This window comes from Chrysochloris asiatica, unplaced genomic scaffold (assembly GCF_000296735.1).
Source record: "Chrysochloris asiatica unplaced genomic scaffold, ChrAsi1.0 scaffold00014, whole genome shotgun sequence".
In the NCBI taxonomy this organism is placed as follows: Eukaryota; Metazoa; Chordata; class Mammalia; order Afrosoricida; family Chrysochloridae; genus Chrysochloris; species Chrysochloris asiatica.
Genome location: NW_006408532.1, coordinates 1,113,078 through 1,137,258, shown reverse-complemented (window position 1 = coordinate 1,137,258; position 24,181 = coordinate 1,113,078). Strand labels below are relative to the sequence as shown.

Sequence of the window (24,181 nt, the reverse complement as noted above, 5' to 3'; positions counted from 1 at the left end):
GGCACACTGGGAAGTTCGAGCATTTGTGTAGCTGGCAGCTCAACTAATGGTTTACCGTTTAAGGGGAAAAAATATCGCAGGGCATTTTCTTACCCGTAGAAGCAAAGAGACGTTGAATGTGCACAGCAGATACCTTTATAAAAATAAAAATAAAAATAAAAAGGATGAAGAAGAAGAAAGAAAGGACAACTCCACTGCAGTTATATGTATAGTTGTTTCTGTGGCTATTATCAACTACAAAAGTCTTCTAGAAGAATAGTTCCCAAACTGTGCTGCTAATATTCAAGTCTGTTTTACAGGCTTCCAGGATATATCACTGCTGAGATCTGTAGCAAGGAGGACATTTTATATTCTAGGGAAGGATTTTTGCTTAAAGAATTGTATTTGTTGAGTGGTAATGAGGGAATTGCGCCTTTTCTTATTTTTAAATGTTTGAGCAACTTTAAAATGTAAATCGGATGTTTTAGAACCTTCATTGTCTATCCACTGCTCTCAGGATTAAGTTTCAATTCCTTAGTATTCAGTCGGAAGAAAGCCTGTTTTGCCTCATTTCTCACCATTCCTTGTTTTCCCAACCTTGTCCCCAAGAAAGCCATCCTCTACCTATTCCTTCCTTGTCCACTCCCCAGGCTACCCCGGAGGAAAGTACCTGTCACCCCACTTTGATCCAGGTACCTTCCACAGATGTATATCACATACTGGAGAGACATATGGAATGGAAAAGTTGCTACTCCCTTCCTCCCTACTCCCACATCTCCCTTCACTGTCCCCCAACAAAGGAAGACGTTGTGTAGGAGGTAGGGCTCGGGCTTTAGGTTTGGGATCATGAAATTGGAGTCCTGATATGGCACTGTAGGATCGACACTAGACCACAAGGTTGGTTTAAACCAAAAGGTCGGAGGTTCAAATTCACCAGCTACTCCTCGGAAACCCTGAACAGGGTTGCTGTGAATTAGAACTGACTGGATGACACTTAATGACATCAACAGTCATGAAGTCAGCATGGCACAGAGGAAGGAACAGTTATCTGGAGTCATTTTTGTTTGTTTGGCCTTAGACAAGTGATTTAACTTCTCAAGACCTGTTTCTTCCTCTTTAAAATGCGGATCATCATACCTACCTAGCCAAGTTGTCGAATAAATTGGAAAAGATGCATTTCAAGTTCCTTGTACAAAGGCAAGCACATTTATCATTGATAGGGAGCACTACAAATGAGAATTACAAACAAGCATGCCTTCTGCGTGTACATGAACACACACACATATGCCCATCCAAAATGCTCAAGATGTACCTGTCAAGTCTGGAACTGAACTCACTCACCCACATGACTCAACTTTCTGCCAATGACGGGCAGGCCTCGAAGGTGAACAATAACACAGAACAAATCAACCATACAGATCCAAAAGACAGCATTTGCCTGGGGATAAAGCTCAGAGAGGTAGCATGGGGATAGGCAGGAAAGACTAAGGGAAACGGTAAACACGTGGAGGATTGTAACCAATGTCACAAAATACAATGTGTGGATCATTGACTGGAAATTCAGTTTGCTCTGTAAATGTTTACCCAAACCACAATTTAAAAAAACAGCACCCAATTTTTAAAAACTTTGAAGTTGGGTTCTCGTTCTTTGCTCTGACACTAAGTTCGAATCCATGAAGTGATTAGAAGAGGATTTATGAACTGCAGTATCACTGGATAGCATGTGTGCAGTTGGGGAGGAGATATTTGTTGACAGCTCTCCAAGTACTTTATCCAACCAAAATGGACAATTAGAGCACATCTCTTGATGGCAGAAGGAAAAAGTAAATAAAAATCATTCTTCTTTAAGCCATGCTCTTGTGCTCTCCTTATTTATTGTCATCATAGCAATAATAGTTCTCATTTGTACTAGTCATGGATCTATATGTGCTTTCTCTTAATTCAGACAGCAGTCTTCCAGTTAGATGCCAGTGTTCCGTTCTGAAGATAAAACAACTGAGACTCTATAGTCGCCTACCTTGGTTGGTGCTCTTCCCCTTCCCATACCCGGGCTGCTTCCAATGCTGCTCACAGTTTGAAATTCTTCTGAAGTGCCTAGGCTTAGGAACAAAATGCCATTATTAGGAATTTTGTTGTGAAAGGAAATGTAACTGTGCATACGTTTTTTAAAGCAGTTTTTCTCCAAATAGTGAACCATCTGTAATTTTTCTGTTGGAAGCACCAAACATTAAAGCAGCTATGTGTCTCTGTTTCTCTTCACAGTGCTCCCATGCCCTACCTCATAGGAATCCATTTAAGTTTAATGGAGGTAAGTTGGCTTCTTTCCTCCTCAGGACTCTCTACTTGGGATTTTGTTTTGCTACACAACAATGAGAAAGACCCACTATCCGAAGTCACCACTCTTCACCTGGGAGCAAAACCTCCTGTTCATTCTCCTCCCAGAAACATAGAGCTGAGCAGTCATCTTAGACCCTTTCCACTGTGCTTGTTTTCAGTGATTTTCCATTTTGCTTGAATTTTCATGGGGAAGGGAATAAGGGTAGGAGGGAGGAGTTCTTCAAGGGTTTGAATGAGGTAAGGGAAATGATTCACTTGGTAAAATGGTGTTTATTCTAAGTCACTATAAAAATATTACATTTTAATTTGTATAAAATGTGATATTATAAAGTATATGGACATATAAAGAAGAAAATTAAAACTATCCACAGCACTACTATTCCAGGTTCAACTGCTGTTAGCATTTTTCTCTGCTTTCTCCTGCTATGAATATGTGGTTTTATATACTGCTGTTATAGATATGTAAATAATACATTTTATATGCATATGTAATACTTTTTTTGTCAGAATTTCACTTTAAGTAGCACAGGGGTTTCTGCATTTTTTTTGTTTTGTTTTGGTTTTTGTTTTTATAAATTCTCAGTAATTTTTAATGTGCTACCTGTCATTCCATCCATTTGGACCTATCACAGCTCCTATTGTTGTACAGTGAGTCATTTCTTACTTTTTCATTACTACAAGCAGCATGACAGTGAACATCTTTATGCATAAAGCTTCATCTGCATTTTGACAAATTTCCTTAGCATTGAACCCTTCAAGTTGAAGTGCTTGGTCAAAGCTATGGATACGATACTAGCTTGCTTTGTGCATGAACTGTACCAATTAGATAGCAATCATTTTAAAGGACTAATCTGTGATTTTGTAAGTACCGTTAGTTTGTCCCAAGTTAGACATGACCCCTAAGCCTTTCCTGCCTCTGGAGAGAGCTTACATTGGCACTAGAGCAGAGTGGGGAGGAAGATGGGTAGCTGCCTGTTTTGCAGAGGAGATAAGCTCTCAGAGGGAAAATCTAAAACCATGCCTGTCTGTGATGATGCTTTGCATGTCTTAAAGGAAGTGCTACTTCTCTTCTTCTGTTCCCTTCATTTCACGTCGACGAGGACCACCTGCTTCTTCACTATCTGTTGCTCACTGTGCTATTGTGCTTACGAAAATGAAACAAGTTGGTTATCGAAAAACCTGTTTGTTTGACATTGAGAATCTTGATCAAAATAGACCACAGAAATCTGCTCAAATTTCTAATTTGACAGGACGGCCATGTGGCTCCTACATTCTGTTAACAGTTCCTCCCTGTCATCACCCAGCCCTAAGCACATACAGTACACAGTTTATGGACTATCTTGGATGATGCATTTAGATCAGATTGAAGAGATTTCTTCTGTGTTTTACCTTTGTTTGTCAAGTTTAGGGTTGTAGTCAAAGCTACTGTATGAAAAATTAAAATTAAAAACGTGAATAAGTGCCAATTATTGCCGAGTTTGTTCTCTCCTGCCTCTCTTCCTGCCTTCCGGACTGCTCAGTGCAGTCTTTTATTTGGTGTCTCTGTCTCTTCAATATTCTCCAAGTTTCCAGTCTTGGCTTTCTTGTCTTCTCTGCATGCCCTCTAGTCATCTCATTTGAGGTTTTTGCTTAGCTACCAAGTCACTGTCAGTGACTCGGCTGTGATTCTAATGCTGGCCTGAATCTCTCTGAACTTCAGGTCCAGATTTTCATATGCCAATTGAATTTCACTCAGATGTACTCCAGATGTCTCAAACTCCATCTTTCCCAAACATAGAGCGCCCTCCCACAATCCTACCTCGGTGTTATGAATCCACGTGACTAGCACCACTGCCTGCAGAGGCACCAAAGTGGGACCCACTGAGCACAGCCGAGTGTTCCCTTCCTCTTTCTTTCTAAAAAATCACCAAGCTTCTGAAAGGTCTCTCATCATGTTCCTTCTTCACTGCCTTCATTGATACTTTTCTTTGCTCTCTTGGATTCTTATAAAGTTTTATTTATTCATTTGTTAAACAATACCAGGGCCTATTGTGTTCCATACATTTTGCTAAGTTCAAGAGATTTGCAGCTGATTAGAACATTCAGTCCATAGTCCCTACATATAGTGGGACACCTTCTTATCTGGTCCTCTCCTTTTAGTGACCTGCCTTCCACCCCCTTTACACGGCCCCCAAGTTCAGCAGTCTCTCCTTGGCTCCATGGCTATTAAACGTCATCCCTGTCCCTGTCCCTTCTTAGCCACTGTTCTCCTGACCCCTAAACATATCCACATCTCCCTACTTCTGCATGAATAAACCTTGCTCTTTTCCTCTCTTCCAAGAAGTCTCCAAGTTTGTGCTCTTCTTTCTCTTACTGTACTGCTTGCTATAGATGATACCTATTTGCTTCCCTGTCCCTCTACTTCATCTCTTGGAACATGAGCTCTTCGGGAACAAAAACTATGCTTCATTCACAGTGGTGCCCTCAGTACCTAGCAGGATGTCAAATAGGCAGTACCATCTGAGCGAAAAACATCTGAAAAGAAGGTTGACTGAGTATTTGGAATGCATTCATGGGCCTTCTAATAGACAACCCTGTTTCTAAGGAACCTGATGTTAAAATTTTACTTTAAGATGGGAGCAGTACTTTTTTTTTTTTTTTTTTACTTCTTTCAATATGATTCTAAGGAGCCTTGGTTATGCAACTGGTTATGTGCAAGGGTGATAACCAGAAGGTTGGCAATTTAAACCCATCCAGCTGCTCTACAGAAGGAAGACTTCAAAAAAAGATTGTTGTTGTTAAGTACCTTCAAGTCAGTTCTGACTACAAAGTTTTCAAGGCCAAGAAAATCTTACCATATAGGATGCTTCTGCCCTATCACCTGGGGTCACTATGAGTCGGTGACTAGTCAGAGCCTAACACCAACAATAATATGCTTCTAAAAAATATAATTTAAAACAAGGCCTCTTGTAGTAAAGCATGCAATACAAAGTATGCATACATTTTGAAGCTAAAACTGGAGACAAATTTTGGCCTTCAGTCAGAAGGCGCATTTGGAGGGGCCTTTAGGTGAGATTTGGGAAGCATTGTCCATGATAGAACTTAGCCCTGTTGAATGACTGAGGTTAGAGAGAGGTTTGCCATGCTGAATTCCAGTGTGTTGAACATTGAAGAAGGGAAAAAAAAAAAAAACATCAACCAGCCACCCTCTGTTGGAGCAGGCTAAGACACTCTCCAAACGAAGTGTTTCCTAGGTTTTGGGGGAGCTCAAGTCTCCTAATCGTCTCCCATGGATTTGAGCTCAGATTCAGTGTGCCCTGGTCATGCTTTCTGATGAGGTTTATTTCATTCCTTTGTGCCCTTCAGGTGAGAGAGCAGTTTCCCCTCCAGGAGCTGGCATGCTTGGGTCAGCGAACCTACTGGGCCAAAGGAAAGCTTTTTAAGGAAGGATCTCAGGAAGGTCCCTCTCCTCTTAAACACTCGTTTTCTTACTGGCAATTCAGCAAAAGGCTTATTTTTTACTGTCTTGTTATTTCTTCTTGAAAGCTATAGGCACCTTATTATGCCTTTGCATATGTGCCAGAATTTTTTAAACTTCAAATGAATGTGGCAGATGTTCATAAAAGTTTAGAAAAAGCTACCATAGGAAGACTTTTTAACCATTTTTATGACACTCAAATTTGTTACACAAAAGGAAATATAAATTATAGCCTTGTGTTCTCATTGGAAAAAGAAAAAAAAAAGGTTATTTGGGGGAAGGACCTAATTTCTAGTCTTTCTATTCATACAGGATGTTGTTGGTGTTCGTTCAGTGGTAACCTAGCCACCTTAAAGAGTTCACTTTTTTCCTAAAGTGAGAAGTTTGTAGCTGATTGTCATTTTTCTCTCTCCTTCTGCATTTTTAAATTCTTTTTCACTTAAACAAGCATTAATTTGAGGCTAGCACTATGTTAGCAGCATGGCCAAGAGTATTGGCATAGACCTCGTTTCTTCTTGGAGAGGATGATCATGTTAGCTGGCAGCTAGGAAATTGCAAACCATGGCCAGATCACACAGTGATTGTTGCCTTTTATTCAAGCCATCTCAATTTCGTTTACAAGATGTTTATATGCCCCCTGTTCTGTGCCATGTCTGGGAGCAAGTGCCAGGGCAGGCTGGTGCTTCTTCTATTTGATAAATGAAGACCTTCTCTATGCCCTATAAAGCAAGCTTTGTATACAGACCTGAGTAACACAAGGAATGTATCCAGAAGGTGTTTTATATCAGTTATTCCTGGTAGCAGGATGGACAGGAAGGAGGAAAGAAGAGGCAATGTCATGGCAGATCTAAAGAGAAACTCAGATTGTCTTGTAAATAAAGCTGTACCTATACACAGAGGCAGTGTAGTGTATAGAGGCTTGATTGTTGCGTCTGGTTTCTGACTCCCCTACTTCCTACTTAGGAGATCTCAGGCAAGCTAACAGACTTGAGCCTGTGTCTTCTCACCTGTAAAATGAAGATAATAGCCACATCCATCTCTTCCTTATAGGCTTATTAGGAGGATACATTGAGATAGTGCACATCCAATGCCTAGTACAGTGCCTGGCACAGAAAGAGCTCGGCAAATGCCAGTAATCATTATTACTGTGTTATTTCCTCAGTGGCCTTAAAACCGTTTTCATTATTAAGTCAATGGCTTTGAAATTGTGTCTCAGGAACCCTTATGTTCCAAGAATCATCCTCATTCCCTAGGGAAAGAGAATTTCAACACAACCGAGTTGTGCCCATCCCATTTTCTCCTGTTTAGCAATGCCGTAAGCACAGTCCCAGGCTTGAGAATGACCCTTCTATAGAATATGATGAATGCATTTTCAAATCCCAGCTTTACCACCTCTCTGCTCTGTTAACCTCAGGCAAGATACTTTGTCTCTCTTTATCTTCCTTTCTTCATTTTGAAGAGTGCTTAGTAGTACACATCTTTTAGGATTGGGATAAAGATTAAGTGAATGAGTCATGTGTATTCAGCACCCCAGTAAGTAGGCATATAATAGGTACTCAGTAAACCTTCCTTTCTACAGAAGTGTTTTGAGAGCCTTCTGCACTATATACTCTGTATGTATAAAAGTGATTATGACATCAAATTGCCCTCACAGAGCTTAACTAGAGCAGACCCAAATAGAAAATAATTGCACTGAATTGAAAATGCCACAGGTTCTGATCAGAGAGACATCAAAGGAAAGGAATGACCAATCTGAAACTTTACAGATGAATAAGAATTAGGTAAACCAGGGGATGAGAGAACCTCATCTATAAAGATGTAAAGTACAGAACATGAGGCTTCCCAGACAGGGTGAGTAGTTCATTGTTTGATAGGAGCTGAACTGAGAAGGAGAACTGAGGTAGACAGGCAAGAGCCAGGCCATCCACGGCCTTGTAAGCCGTGTTAAAGAGTTTGAACTTTATAGGGCAATGGAGAGCCATTGAAGGGTGTAAATAGGGAAAGGACATAGTCCGGCCTTCTCCTTCTGGGCCATTAGAAACACATTCCATCCATATAAAAGGCTTGGAAACTACTTAACCATGTTAATAAAGTAAATTGATATTTGTAAAGCTCAAGGTATTTCTTAAGTAAATTGCACACCCAAAGCATATATATAACATTCAGATGTGTCAATGTCCCAAACCTGAGCTTTCGAACAGTTCCCTTGCCACCAAGTAGTGGTAGAGGTGTTTGTATTGATGGCTTTCTTTGGGATTTTAATCACCAGTTTCACTAGATTTTGTCTTTTCCTCTCTCTGTTCAGGTACTTTTTGCACATTAATTATTCTTTCTAGGTCCCAATTTGAGGCTATAAATTTAGATTGTATACTGAGTGATACAAAGTCCTGGTGTGACACTATGGGTTAATGTGCTGGACTGCAAAGTCAGTTTGAACTGCATGGTCGGTGGTTCAAGCTCACTAGTTGCTCCTTAGAAACCCTATACAGGGTCACAATGGGTCAGAATCCACTCAATGGTACTTAACAACAACAACTAAGCAGTAAGTTCTAGGTGATAGGAGTAAGGGAGCAAGACCCAGATAACCAAGCCCCTGACACTCTCCCCCAACCCAATTTCAAGAGGCATGTGCACGCAGCTGAGCTTCCAGCAGTCCTCTCGCCCCATCTCTATTGTTTATTTAGAAATGTTTAGTTGTGGGCTCTTAGAAACCCGGTTTTGTAAATGCATGGAGTACTTGGAAGAGCACCAAGGGGAGCCCTCCACCTTGAGGAGGACAGCCTCTCAATGCCAAAGGAGATCTCATGCTGGTTGCTGGGATCCGGAGGCCACACTTGTCTGTATCTGCTGTGGGGCTGACTGTTTAACCATGGAGGTTTTACACAGAAAAACAGAGCTCACTTATTTACTGACCAAAATAAAGGAACATTTTTTCCTGTTTGCATCCCAAAGACCCTGAATTTCTGTCAAGTGAGTTAACACCATTTTAACTAGTTTTTTTCTTTTCTCTCCTCCTCATGCCCCCCCCATAGAAAGTCTTTAATCCTTTGTTCTTTCTTTTAAAAAAAAGATTTTTAAGTCGTTTCAAAGTGATTGAAGAAGTGTTTCTTGTTTACCATTTTAGCATTTTGCATCTTCACAGGACTCCACAGTTAGGCAGTGGTACAATGGAGTTCATATTTGGAATGCTGCAAATGGTGCAAAACTCTGAGGCTTAATTATATTCAAGTATAAATGGAGACTGGTATATATTTCCTAACAGGAATCAAGAAATTCCAGTTATTTGCTAGTACCAAGTAATAATAATAATAGCCCTGCTTATAAGAAGGCAACATTCACATGAAAAATCCACCAGGTCATTTCGATTAGGTTCATGAGGCGAATTTTGGAAAGAGGGAGAGGGTTGGGAGGGAACTTACTGTGTTCTGAGTACTTAGTGCCATACACTGTGTTAGTTCAGTACTTTACCTCTTTTCACTTGTGAGCATCCTCAGGGTATCTCTACAAAGTAGGAGCTATTGCATTTGCCGATGGGAAAACTAAGGCTCAAAGAGATGAAATAGTGTGTTTACAGTCCCTCAGCTACCAAGGCCTTGTCCAACCCCAGAGCTTCTGCTCTCTCCACCATCAGGCAGTGAGGAGTATCCCCCAGCCCCACCCCAATCCTAGGCAGAGGCCTTCACCTTTGCCTGAGCTTTTCTTCCCAGGACCATGCTCTAAGGACTATGGAGAGGCAAAAGGAGGGTTTCCTGTCTGGCAGCCTCAAGTTCCTCCAGATAAGAGATCTCTGAGTCCATTTGTCCCTGGGCATGGTTACTTGACCTCACCAAGACTCTATTTTGTTGTTTTCAAAATAAACATTATACTACCTATCCATTTATTAACTGATATCCTGGATGTGAAGCACTTTTGAAAAACATCAAACATTTATCTTTATAGTTGTTGTTAAATGCCATCAAGTCAGGTCTGACCCATAGAGACCCATAGAGTTCACAGGGTCTGTGAACTATAAATCATTACAGGAACAGAAAGCCTCATCTTCCTTCCATGGAGCTCAAACTGGCGACCTTGTGGTTTGTAATCCAGTGTTTATCCTAAAGAGCCATCCCATACTCAATCTTCATAGTTAGTAGTATAAAAATAAGGAGCAAAGTTTAGATCAATTAAACCCTGGAAATTACTTGTTTATGTCAAGAAAAAGGTTACTAGACAGAAGCTTGGTTTTCCTGGAATTTTCTTAGCATGCTATTTACTAATAGGCAAAATTGTTGCATGTAATATATGGGTTATATGAAGAAAAACATGACATCAGGATTGGAGGAAGACTCATTAACAACCTGCGATATGCAGATGATACAACCTTGCTTGCTGAAAGTGAAGAGGACTTAAAAACATTTACCGATGAAGATCAAAGAGCACAGCCTTCGGTATGGATTACATCTCAATGTAAAGAAAACAAAAATCCTCACCATTGGGCTAATAAACAACATTCTTATCAACAGAGAAAAGATTGAAGTTGTCAAGGACTTCTTCTTCTTGAATCAACTATCAACACTCACAGAAGTAGCAGTCAAGAAATCAAACATATTGCATTAGGGAAATCTGCTTCACAAGACCTTTTTAAAGTGTTGAAGAGCAAAAATGTCAGCTTGAGGACAAAGGTGCATAAAACTCAAGCCATGGTGTTTTCAATAACCTCATATGCATGTGAAAGCTAGACACTGAATAATGAAGACCGTTGAAGAATTGATGCCTTTGAGTTATGGTGTTGGAGGAGAATATTGAAAGTGCCATGAGCTGCCAAAAGAACCAATAGATCTGTTTTGGAAGAAGTGCAGCCAGAGTGCTCCTTAGAGGCCAAGATGGCCAAACTTTGGCTCTCATACTTTTGATATATTATCAGGAGGGTCTGGTCGCTAGAGAAGGATATCATGTTTGGTAAGGTGGAGGGTCAGAGAAAAAGAGGAAGACCCCCCAACGAGATGGATTGGCCAAGTGGCAGCATTGATTGACTCAAGCGTGGCAATAGTAGTGAGGTTGGCCCAGGATCGGGCAGTGTTTTGTTCTGCTGTGCATAGGGTCGCTATGGGTTGGTACCAACTCGATGGCACCTAACAACAGCAATATATCCTTGGAATCCAGAGGATTAAGAGAGGAAGTTTGGTGGGCTCTGTTTATTACTTAAACCCTGAAGACGGTCCTGGATTTATTAGCCTGATGGATTTCTTCTGGAAGCTTTCTCCCCATTGCAATGGCATCTGCTTTTAAAATGAGTGTGATTCTTAAATGCCACTTATCCTAATGTTAGAATTTGTTAATATAAAACCATTTAAAACTCTGGTAGTAATTTATATAATCAAAGGGAACAAGTACTTCTAGCTGATCTAAGTATCTCTTGCAGTCAGTACATTTTCAGTCTAATTTGTTGTGAGTGTAACACCCTGTGTTATAGATTAGAAAAACTGAGTAATTTGTGAGGGAGAATCCTAGTAGATAATATGAAACCTTCATTGATGCTTTTGTTTTCCAATTTTCCTATCATCTCTCAGCCAGTTGTTACATCCTTCTAACTGTTAAAACTGATGCAAAGAAAGCCTGAAGTTTTTTTTATTGTTAGCAAAACCAAACTTGGAGTAATGAAATTCTTGCTGGATTCAGGTATGTTGTTGTTGTTGTTAGTTGCCATCATGTTGGTACTGAGTCACAGTGACCTTATACACAACAGAATGAAACAATGCCAGGTCCTGTGCCAGTCTCACACTCCTTTCTATGCTTGAGCCCATTGCTGCTGCCACTGTGTCAATCCATATCATTGAGGGTATTCTTCGCTGACCCTCACTTTACCAGTATCATGTCCTGTTCCAGGGACAGATCCCTCTTGATCATATCTCCAAAATATGAGCGATGAAGTACGGCCATTTTGGCTTCTAAGGAGTATTCTGGCTGTGCTTCTTCCAACACAGATTTGTTTGTTCTTCTGGCAGCCCATGGTACTTTTAATATTCTCCTCCAACACCATCACTCCAAATGTATCAATTCTGTGGTCTAAAGACTACATAGCAGAATGGAAAGTATTTTGGGGCTTTGAAGTCATATGGATCTGAGTTCAAATTCTAGCTTCACCACATCCTATTAGTTGACTTTTAATAAGTTCTTTTGTTTAAAGGAGGAATCCCTTTAGTGGGGCTGGCATGTTATGGTTAGTCTATCACACAGTTGGACCATGTTGTGCAAAACCGTTATTACACTGTTCTCTTAAGGGACTCCTGGTGGGGTGCTATAGGATAAGCACTGGACTGCTAACTGAAAGGTCAGCTGCTCAAACCCACTAGTCCGTCCTCAGAAACCTGCACAAGGTTGCTATGAGTGGGAACCAACTCGACGGTACTTAGCAACAACAACCATTGAACTTGGGTTTACTAATGTGTGCATCCCTGAGGTGGTGTAAACAGTGTGTGCTCAGCTACTAACCAAAAGGCTAGCAGTCTGGTCTACCCAGCAGTGCCTCAGAAGAAAAGACCTGACGTGTACAGACATGAAAATCCTATGGAGTACAATTCTACTCTTACCCACATGGGTTGCCACGAGTCCGAATCAGCTTGTTGGTGGTGGGTTTGGTTCTGTTTTGTGTCTGGGACTTTAGTCATATAATTTCTAATGGTAGCATAGTGGTTACGAATCGGACTGTGAACCTCAAGGTCAGTAGTTCGAAACTGCCAGCTGCTCCGTGGGAGAAAGATGAGGCTTTCTGCTCCCATAAAGATTTACAGCCTCGGAAACCCTGTTCAGGCTTGCTATGGGTCCGAACCGACTCAACAGCACTTAACAACACAAAAACAACACTTCTTTACAGTCCCTGCCCCCATTTTGCAGATGAAGATGTTAAGGCACCTTTTTGTGTTCTAGATCGTTTGTTGTAAAATGGGTCGATTACCCACTTCATAGGATTTTGTTAATGAAAAGCAAATGAAAAAGTACATGCAAACACCTGAATTGGTATCTGACAAATACATGGCAGATACCAAATAAAAAGATGTGGCTATCAGTGTTAAATGGGTGTCCCTGTTACTCTTTGCCATCAAGTCTATTCCAACTCATGATGACCCTAAAGGACAGAGCATAGCTGCCCCATAGGCTTTCCAAAGCTATAAATTGTCACAGCACAGACTGCCTTGCCTTTCTCCTGCAGAGCAGCTGGTGTTTTCCAACCAGTTCATTTAGCAGCTGAGTGTTTTAACCACTACACCACCAGGGTTCATTTTATATGTTGTTATTAAGTGCCGTTGAGTCCATTTCGACTCAGCAACCCTATATAGGGTTTCCAAAGAGCACCTGGTGGATTTGAACTAATGGCCTTGCGGCTAGCAGTCCAGTGCTTATCATACAGCCCCACACCAGGACCCCTTTTATATGTGTTGTTGTTGTTGTTAAGTACCATCGAGTTGGTTCCTACTCATAACAACCCTGTATAGGGTTTCTGAGGCTGTACATATTTGTGGTAACAGAAGGCCTCTTTCTCCCACAGAGTGACTGGTAGGCTCAAATTGCCAACCTTGTGGTTCCCAGTCCAGTGCCTATTGTGCAGATCCATCACACTCCCCCTGTTACATGTAGAATTGGTAAATTCTTAAAAAAAATTAAATAAATAAAAATTAGGCTCATTCACATAAGATTTATCCTGCCTTCTTTTTCAGCCATTTTTAGTTTTTGATGAGTTTGACTTTTTGTTAATTGACATTAGTTTACAGGCTCTTTTCGCTGAGCACAGCCATGTGGGACTGGTGACTTCTTTTCATAAACTCCTTGCAAGTGATTAAGGGTGGAGCCATTGCAGGAGCTCCGGGACCAGCAGTGTGATGATTGAAGAGAGGTACCCTTGGCCTAGTCAAATCCCACTTGGAATCCAGGCACATGTGGTTTTGTTTAACACTGTGCTCTGCTGTCTCATGGTATGGGTTTGTGACCATCAGGCATTTGTTGTTGATATGTGAGGTCACCCCATAGGGGTGTTTGTCAACCAAATTAAACTTCCTCTTAATGACCTAAAATAATTGGTTCAGAAGGCCTCTAAATGGGCCACAGCGGTGTGTAAGCATACTGAAACCCAGCAGTTTCTGCACAAATTGTTTGGTGGTAGTGTTGTGTTTTGTTTGTTTTCATTGGGAATAAGAAATTGTGTTTGGATCTTGGGCTTTTGGGATCGTTATTGAACCTGAATTTGAATCCCAGCTCTGCTGTTTCTTTGTAACTTGGGCAAGTCACTGACGTACTGTGCATCCCTGATCTGCAAATCAGGGCAACTACCCAACCTTGGAACCCCTATATAGGATGACTATGAGTAGGAACTGACTTGATGACACTTAACAACTACTACCCTTGAGTGGTATCAACTCAAAATATTATGGCTAGAGCACGATGCACTTCAGTAGAACCTCATTCACTGGTAAATATTATTAATGAAGTATTTTCAGTATACATCTCTTAAGAGAATAGCTGTAATCCTGATGTGGCTCTGTAAGACAAGCACTGGACCTGCTAACTGCAAGGTTGTTGGCTCAAACCCACCAGCCGCTCTTTGAAAACTCTATACAAGGTTGCTGTGAGTCAGAACTGACTTGGTGGCACTTACCTACCACAAGAGGATTGTTGTTGTTGTTATGTGCCATCGAGCCGATTCCGACTCATAGCAACTGTGTATAGGGTTTCTGAGGAGCATCTGGTGGGTTTGAACAGTCCAGTATTTATCCTATAGCACCACTTAATACTAATTCTGTAGAAATTCATCAAGCTTTATAATGTAGAAGCCATAACATTTTTTCAGCAAAACTGATTTCTCCATAAACTGTTTTTTATACTGCAGATAAACATCCATAGACAAAAGTGAACCCGAAATTGGCATCTATAAACCTCCACTTACATATTGTTTGATTACCAGCTGTTTTCAAAATGAATTTCAAGTTACCTATTTAGGTTAGATGCCATTTAGGCTGTAAAAGGAGTAGGCTTTTTTCTTTGCCCATTGGATGTCAACATTAATGATTCTAGTTTAGGTCTGCAGCTAAAACACTGGGCCACCATAATATGGTTAGAAACAAAGAAATTGACTGAAGGCTTTTCTTAAGTGTGATACATGAACATTCTGTTGGTGGCTGGAAGGTATCTGCATCCCACAGAAGGGTTTAATGTGTCTTGCCTAAAATCCTCCCCTCCACAAGCCCAAATAGCTGACAAAAGCTGAAAGCTACAGACTGGGGCTGCCTAGACTCCTGGACATGTCCTTGGCTAAATATAATATCAAGCCAATACAAAAGGAGTCAAGGTTTGTAAAGTCCACTGGTAAATTTATAGCCTCCCTCTTGAGCAGTTGATGGCAGATAATTTATACTGACCGAATGGGTTAAATTGTGAAGCTTGATAAGTACATATGCACATTATCCATCTCAAGCTTTAGGAAAGGAGAAAAAAAAAAAAAAGAAAGAAAGAAAAAGATAGCTAGGATTTTGGAAGTCATCCCAATTTTTAAAAATAAGAGAATTTGGACATTTTGGCATATGGGGTTTTTTAAATGAAATTTCATGGAACTGAAAACAGTCAATTTTAGGTTTCCAAAAATTGTTTTGATTTTCATTGGTATAAATTTGCTGCACATGGTTTTAGGGAAGTTCTGAGAGATGCTTTTGGGACTTTAAGGTTGATTTCTTTCCTTTTTTCTTTTTGAGATTTGTGATTTATTTTTAAAAGGTGATTTTAAAATTTTTATCTTTTTCTAACTAAAAGTATAAATTTTCCATTTCTATAAGGACAGTTTTGGGTGATGACATTGGTAAGTATTGCTGAACACTTGGACTATCTCATTTCAGCACCTTTTGGACACCGTGCTGCAGATTGCTCTCACCCCATCTTAGAGCTAGAATCCGGAGACCAAGTGATTTGGGCCATTCCATTAGCAGCAGCTGCTGGTGATAAGCACTGTGAGAGTCACCTGTCTAGGGTCAGGCTTATTGCACATCAAGGTTCAGCAGAGAGGGAAGATGCCCAGGAGGGGGCTCTAGGCCACCTGCTGTGTGAGGATCAAAGGGTTGAAAGGTCAGAGGGCACAGCTCCCTTAACCATATCTGTCTGTGCAATAGCTATTTCAGATTGTAAATCTAGGCGATTTCATTAAGTCCTCCTGGCTGCTACTGGGCCATGAAATAATAAAATTTTATATCTGTTGCCTTTCCTGCCTCTGGCAGCCAGGTTGATGCATTCTCTGCAAGATTGGGACATCTTTATGAAAACCTTTCCTGGAATGGTTGGTGCGGCACTAATGAAGCCTCCGATTGGGAAGTTGGTGTTTACAGGACCTCATCCCCTGGAAATGTTTTCTTAAAAAAAGAAAGAAAAAAGACCATGCAAGCCATTTAATAGTCTTTTAAATTTATTAAAGCACCTCTGTTCTGACAAGGAGGTCCCCCAAACATTATCTATTGCTAAATGCTTTGTCTTACACACAGGAGAGCTGAGTTGTGTCAAGGTTGCTGCTTGTTAAGTAGTCCCTGTTTTGGTGACTGAAAGTCTGCCTTGTGCAGGCCCAAGCAGTTACGTCCCACTCAGCAGACCTTTGGGGTGTCTTTAGAGACATGTCTACTGAATATGATTTTCTAAATATTTTTCCTAGACCTTAAAGCTGTTATGGGCCTTTAAGGTTCCTTGGCTCTTGGGCAAGACAAATCATAGTAATGGCCGCCCCTTTCCTGCCCATATGTTTAAGACCCCCTGTAGTTTGTTTGAAAAGTTAAGAGATTTTCACAGTGAAGGTGCCATTTCTGAAATTTAAAGTGTTCCTTTTCACCAGGAGATAAGTTCACTCTGATTAAGTCCGTAATTCTCACTAAGCCATGTTTATGGGGGCAATAAACAATGTTTCAGCGTGCTTGTTAAATTGGGTTTCCAACCTCTCTACTCTTTAAAAATTGACATTTCAAATAAAAGGCAGGTGGAGATGGGAGTCCTGGTTTGCTGTGTTGAGTGATGAATGAATGATGGCAAGCGGCAGTTCTGGGGGAGGAAAGAGGTCCTAGTTTATGAGTGGTTGACCCCCAGACCATTTTGGGACTGGAGAATCAATATCCTTTTATTTGCCCCTTAAAACTCTTAACTTCGTGTTTCAATTGAATGGATGATATTTTTTAACTCCTCCCAGAAACATACTCATTTAATTTTCACAGCAAATCTAGGCCCTGGTAATGGTAGCCTTATTTGACAGAAGATGAAATTCAGGTACAGAAATGTTAAGTAACTTGTCCAGAATCCCACAGCAGGAGCAGAATTCAAAGCCAGTTATTTCATTTGTGAAGTGCTTAGTACAAAACAAAACTAAGATCCTGGCACTGCTTACAGGATCTGTTTGCTGTCATATTTCTAACACTGATCGCTTCTATCTGTAGAGAACACAAAAGTGACAGCACTGTCCTCAGGATTTTTAAGGACCAGCTCTATGTCAGAAAGTAAAAGGAGCTATGCAGAGAGACTTTGGGATCAGGCAGTCCTAAGCTCAAATCCCTGCTCTGTTAGTATCTAGGGTCTTGGGTGTGTTACTTCACCTCTTGGAGCTTTAGGTTCCTCTTCTGTAAAATAGAAATATTAATGTCTTTTCCATAAGGATGCTGTGGGAATTGATTAAATAATGTATTTTTAAATGCAGTATGTTTTAAAACTCTGCAATGCTTTATAAATTACAGTGGTAAATTATACTACAGTAAATGTTAATATAGTAAGGTTGAAACCTTTATTTTAAGAGAAAAGTGACTGACACACATGAAATAAATAGAAACAAAGCTAAACAAGTCATAATTAAGGACTGAAGTATGTGTTGCCCACTGTATTTGACTGAAGACTCCAAGAAGGCAGCTTGCTGTGGGAATGAGAGTAGTCAGGGGGTGTTTATAGAAGAGCAGAGTCTTACGGGATGACTTAATCATGGAGCTCTACAGCTGGGTCATACGTCACATGCTACCAAATGTTCCATCATTGCATCTTCACACGTGTAGTGCAATAGTGATGTTGACATATTTCTCATTCTCTCTTTTTTTTATTGTGAATTATGTGACAGTTTACATGGGAGAACATCAGTTTTACATTCATCCTATCGTATATTGTTTCATTGCCATGGTTACAATCTTTCTCTTTTGACACAAGAGGGAACTGAGTACAAAGCAGTAAAGAGGGTACATCAGTTAAAGGCAAAGCACCAGTGGAGTCAGAGGTATAAAAGAGCTCACCTCTCCATTCCACAGAGCATAGAGGAGTCCTAGGTGTACAGATGTCACCGGGAGAGTTGGCTCAGACAAGCTCTTTAAGGGTGACCAGGTGGCATAGACTGAGCTCTTCCTTGTGACTGGCACTCAATGAAACACCTACCCTACACTGCCTACATTATCTTCTCACCCTTTTGGTAAGATTAGGATCTCCATTGCACAGAGAAGGAAACTTATGCTAAAGAAGACTAAGTATGTTGCCCATAGCTACCCAGCTAGTTAGTGAAAGAGCTGGCCCACCAACCCTGAGACATGGTGATCCCCCGCCCAAGAACACCCACAGGGAGCAGAGGGAATTAGGAAAGCTCCAGGTGAAAGGAGATGTTCTCCTAGACTGAAGTCTCTTTCTCACTTCTACAACATATTACTGTGCCCTTTCTTCAATTAATGGCATACAATTTTTACCTTCTCTCACCCCATCCATGCCTTCTCACAAGTACGTTGAGAGCTCCTTGAGTTCAGAGATCATGTTTTAGTATTTCTTTGTCCTTACAACCTAGCATCAAGTTGACATGAGTGGATGGATCGATGATTGAGTGACTGAACATGACTCACTGAATGAGTAAATGAATGACCAATGAGTGGATGGATGGTCAAGAAAGGAGCCATTGGAGAAACAATCTCTTTGTTGACTAGGGTTGAAGCAAAGCCTGGGCTTGTTAATGATAGTCAGTGCTTATTACCTTGTGAAGACTGGGTTTGGCCTGACCTGTGAGCTACTTATACCACTTCCCTCCTGTCAAACTTCTGTTTCTGTTTAAAGCACACTGGGAAATTCCAGCGGTGTTTTGAGGGGTCCTCTGAACTGTCGGGCTTAGATTTTTAATTTTGTAGAGCAGGAAGGAGCAAATCAGTGACTCCTGGCTCCAAAGAAAAGCCACTACGTTTATCAACTGGTTGGCAGCTCAGTGACCTTTGGGGCCTGAGGAAGGGAAGGGAAATGTCACTCTTTCCTCTGAGTGTATCCAAGATTTCAGGAGGGAATCAAGAATTTAGTAGAATACCTGAATATGTGCCTTTCCTCTTTCTGTCTTTGCCACTTTCTCTTTTATTTCTTGTTCCCTTCCCTCCTAGGAGGCCACAGCTCCCATGCCATTGTTCGTTGTATGCTCACATATATGCGCATGCATTTCATCACATTTATAGCTACTTTATAATGGAAAGGACACTGGCTCCTAGAACCCAGATTCAAATCTTTTTTCTGACATACACCAGTTGTGAGAACCTGGGCACAAATTAATCTCTTGAACCTGAGATTCCTCACCCATCATATGGTTATAATACTCCATAGGAAACCCTCTCCTTCCTGGGAATTTTAATGGAGTCTGGGTCAGTCATCAAGCTACTTAAGGACTTGATTTATCTGATATGTGCCTCACATAATGTCTGTCACATTACAATTGCTCAATACGTTTATTGATCAAAACAGCACATCAGAGAAAACCATGTGACACATTAGGTAGTGCAGTGAGATTGGTGTAGGACTGGGCTCCATGTTTAGCTCCACTGCTTCTTAGTTACAAGACTTTGGACAAATTGTTTTAGCTCTCTGATCCTCAATATCCCCCTGCCTCCACTGAGGTGGTGTGACTATTGCAATAAATAATACAGGTAAAGGGTTGGTCCCCAGCAGGAATACAATAGCTACAGTAGCTGCTGATTTTGTTGTTGTGAAAGTAAAGATATGGATGCAGAGTATGTAACCCAGTGACTGGCACCTACAGAATAGTTAGCTCTGGCTGGGACAGTCCTGGCACCATAGGAGTGCAGTAGGGTAAGCAGTACCAGCATTTAGTTTAGATTAACTATTAAGATGGCACAGGACCGGGCAGTGTTCTGTACAGAGGGTCTCTATGAATCGGAACTAGCTGGACGACACTTAACAACAACATTAAGATGTAACTTTGGTTTTCATGTTAACCATAGTCTCTACCTTTTGAGATTGAAAAAAATTTGCTGTTATCCTTTAGAGGACTTACAATGTCAGGAGTCACATGAGTCGTATCTCTCTTACAGAGGGGTGAGTTTTTACTGGACTTGCTTTGAGGCAACGTAAAGCACTGGGTACACATTGAGGGACTGTTGTGTCCTCTTCGAGCTAAATGTCTTTGTAGAAAGTCAGTCTAGATCCATTCCCTTTGCTTGCCCACCACTTGCTGGTCTCCAGGGTGTTGCCTCAGGTGCTGACTTAACTATAGATGAGAACGTTGCCCTTTCTGGCATGGAGTGTCATCTTGCCAGGGAGAAGGCCTCCCTGTGGGCCACAGCAACACCCTGAGTAGATAGGAGCATGGCTGTGTAGGCTGGAAATAAATGCTTCTGTTGATTTGTTGGGTTTTCCCTTATGCCTCCTATGACTGTTATCAAGTAGTTATAGCCCCATTTTCTGGACAAGGAAACAGGTTCAACTAGTTTAAATAACTTGCCTAAGATCCTGTGACTCAGAATGAAGAAGATAGAATCTGAAGCCAGTTCATCGGACTCCTGCTCCTCCTGGCAGTCCAGCTCTTCCTCAAACCAAGCTAACTTGGGGCTTCAGAGGTATCTCAGACGGTACCTAAGCATATTACTGCTCTGCTCTTCACTGGAGAGAGGGCAGGGGAGGACAGATTGAAGGGGTAGTCTGTGTCCTAGAGATGGCTACCGTTGCAAACACATTTTTCTTTTGCCACAGTGAAGTATATTTTAGATTGAATCCTTTTGATTCATATAAATGTTACTGTATTAACTTTATCTTATAACTGTGATGCCTAGAAGGAGCATAGTAATAATTGCTCCCATGCACTGCTTATTACTTACCAGTCACTGTCCTAAATACAATGCATATATTTGCTCATTTCATCCCCATAACAATCCAATGAATGCTTTGTGTTTTTGTAAGCTTGTCATTCAAGTATGACCTTCATTGGGCACAGTGCACCCTTTCTAAGTGAGTTTTCACAAGATGATAACACCATGTAACCACCACCCAGATCAAGAACATTACCAGCCCCCAGAGTACCTTCTTCTGCTCCCTTCCAGTCACTACCTCTCTCTGACCCAAAGGTAACCACTCTCTTGAGTATCAGTATTATTTCTCTCATTTATGCTGATGAGGAAACTTTCAAGGTAACTGGCAGAGTTAGAATTGAGACAGGCCGCCTGGTACCAAAGAATGTGTTCCTATCCCTGGACATAGCCAGGAAAAGAGCAATAGGTTGGTGGGAATTCCAATTTTAGTAACACACAATCATGATAGTAGAACTGTACTAGCTTTGGCCATTGGTCTGAAAATCATTTAAATCCTTGCAGCCTTAGAACACCAATCCATTTTACTGATACAGCTTTCAGATTGCAAGGATAGAAACTCACTTTTCATAGCCCCACATTTATGACTGCACATTAAATACTGTGTTTGTGTTTTACTTAATCCTGACAGCAAGCCATGCGGCATTTGATAGTATCCTATTTTATAGATGAGAAAACTGAGGCTCAGATTGAAAAGAACTTGCTTAAGGTTACAACAGTGGCAGATGCAAGGCTTGGATCTGGCTGTCTTGTTCCCGGGCTCATGGTCTTACCCACCATCTAACCTGCTATCTTCCTTTCCATGTCAACTGTGGATTAATCTACACTAATTAATCATGATAATTTTACATGATTGTTATCACTTTCATCATTACTGTTAATTCCCATTGCACTTCCCTTGAACAAACTCTGATGTGTCCACTTGGGCTTCTGTTGGCATCTGCTGCAAGGCCTGCTTCCCAGTAGAGTGGATCCAGCCACCAGCATTTCATTCCTTCTCCAATTAGTGAGTGTTTAGCAGTGTCAGGCACTGTGCTGGGCCCTGTGGTGCAGGACCAGTAAGACACAGCTAAGTCCTGAAGATGCTCCCTGTGTAAGGACAACAGAAAAGATTCACTGAGTGCTGGCTCAGTTAGTCTGTGCATGTCACCTCACTGAATCCCAAAGCCACCTCCTAGCAGGGAGCCCTGCTCTCAGCTGCTCCATCTGTCTGTGGAGGCAGAGCTAGCAAGCTCAAGGACCAACTTCTTTCCTCCACATCAAGCACTCCATTTCCTCAGGCAGGTGAGCACTGCAAGCTCCTGACTGCACCTTGAGTTAATGTTGCCAGTGGTAACTCCTGTCCTTCATGCATGGTCTCATTCTAAGCCCTTCCTTTTGCTACCAGTAGCCCAGTCCCCTCCTTGGACAGCTGGCAGAGATACCTCCATCTGAGTGGGATTGGCAGGGACGTCTGATGTGGCTTGGACAAGCATAGCTGATACTCTTTTCTATTTTAGGGATAACCCCGTTGTTTTCATATGACCAACTATAGAAAGCAAAGCTCAACAAAACCTTGTTTAGAGAGCCTGCACCCAAGGTACAGAGGTCCTCCACCTTTTCGTAAGGTTGTATGTCTGCATTTTTGTTTATCCCAGCATCGTATGGGCTGGAAAGTAAAGTTAAAAAAATTAAATCCTGGACAAGATGAAAGGGAAGGGGAGGGACAGAGAACCAAGCACAGAGAGACATAGAGTAGAATATCCATTGAGTGACGGTCCTAAGAATGATCGCCTTGTCATCTGCCTTGCTTTCTTGCATTATTATCTTCTATGATCGATTGAAATTTTCTTCTCTGTTCTGGACATAGTATTAATACGTCTATCAACTTGACTGAGGTGTAATTTATATATAACAAACCACCCATCTTAAATGTATAGTCCAATGAATTTTGACAGTTTTATACACTCATGAAACCACCACCACTACAAAAAAGATATAGTATATTTCCGTCACTCTAAAAAATCATTCATTTTTATTTAACAAACACTTACGTTGTACTTTCCATATACAAGAAATGACTAGAGATACTTTCACAAAAATTGAAGTATTTAATCCTTATAACCATTTTGGGAGACAGGTATCACCCTCAGTTTACAGAGGAAGAAACTGAGGCACAGAGATGATGTGGCTTTTCCAAGTTTCCATGACAACTCAGACAGACTAGCCTCAAGGTCCAAGTTCTTCACCTCTTGGCTCTGCTGCCTCTCATTCACTCATTATTCATTCAGAGTTGCCTACTGTGGGACATCTATTGAGATAGGAGCTGAGATTTGACTCCTGGGCCCAAGAAGTCCGCAGACATGAGAAGGAACATGATACTTGTATAAGTAACTATAGATTGACATGGTATTCTGATTGAGTGAATACACAACAGGGGATCACAGGAAATAGACAGCTTCCTGTGAAGAAGAGGGAAAGGCAGGCAAGAGAATGCCTGATGTCTATGTTGAATATTCTTGGGACATCCTTTACATGTATTAGCTCATCTGATCTTCACAATTCTATGAGAGTAGATACTGTTATCCCCATTTTACAAGAGATAAAATGGAGGATTATGAGGTTGAGTAAATTGCCTAAAACAACCTAATGCGAGAGGTGAATCTTGTATTAGAATCTATATCCTCGCAGCATTTGAATTATGGTGTTGGGGAAGAATAGTGAATATACCATGGGTATATTCAGAGTAAATATGTCTTGGATGAAGTACAACCAGAATGTTCCTTGGAAGTAAGGATGGTGAGACTTTGTGTTCCTTATTTTGGGCATGTTACAAGGAGTGCCCATTCCCGGGAGAAGGATAACTACAATTGTGAGGATGGCGCAGGACTGAGCAAAGTTTTGTTTATGGGGTGGCTATGATTCAAAACTGTCTCCACAGTGCCTAACAACAGCCTCTCAACTGCCCTTGACCATCTCCCATACTATGATTCCCTGTTCTGCCTGGAAGTCAGAGTCAGGCTTAAAGGAAAAGGCATTTTTGATGAACAATATTTATGGGGAGATGCCATTTTTGTGTGTTTCTCTGTGTAAGAAATGCCATTTGGAAAGCCGGTGTGCATGTCAGTCTTTTTTTCCCCCTTCATTCTGAGAAAAAGTCTATAGAGTCTGGTGGGGGGAGGGTTTGCAGCTGGCAGGAGCTTTGGCATATGTTGTAACTAAAAAGAGAGGGAATGTGTTGGTGGGACAAGCTACCGGAGAGCTGTCTCGGTGTGCGCGGTACTAGTAAGTGTTTTAATTGGGTAGGGTTTTTGGAGGACTATTTTGACATCTGCTCGTGTCT

General features: G+C 41.2%; 1 protein-coding gene across 1 annotated transcript in view; it reads left to right on the top strand.

Moving 5' to 3' along the window:
- The window catches only part of DENND1A (DENN/MADD domain containing 1A), a 469,777-nt gene that overhangs the window by 181,868 nt on the left and 263,728 nt on the right, over positions 1-24,181 (top strand). The window contains exon 7 of the mRNA XM_006834747.1: positions 2,242-2,287. Coding sequence (XP_006834810.1) covers positions 2,242-2,287 — 46 coding nt within the window. The remainder of the gene's footprint in view (positions 1-2,241; positions 2,288-24,181) is intronic.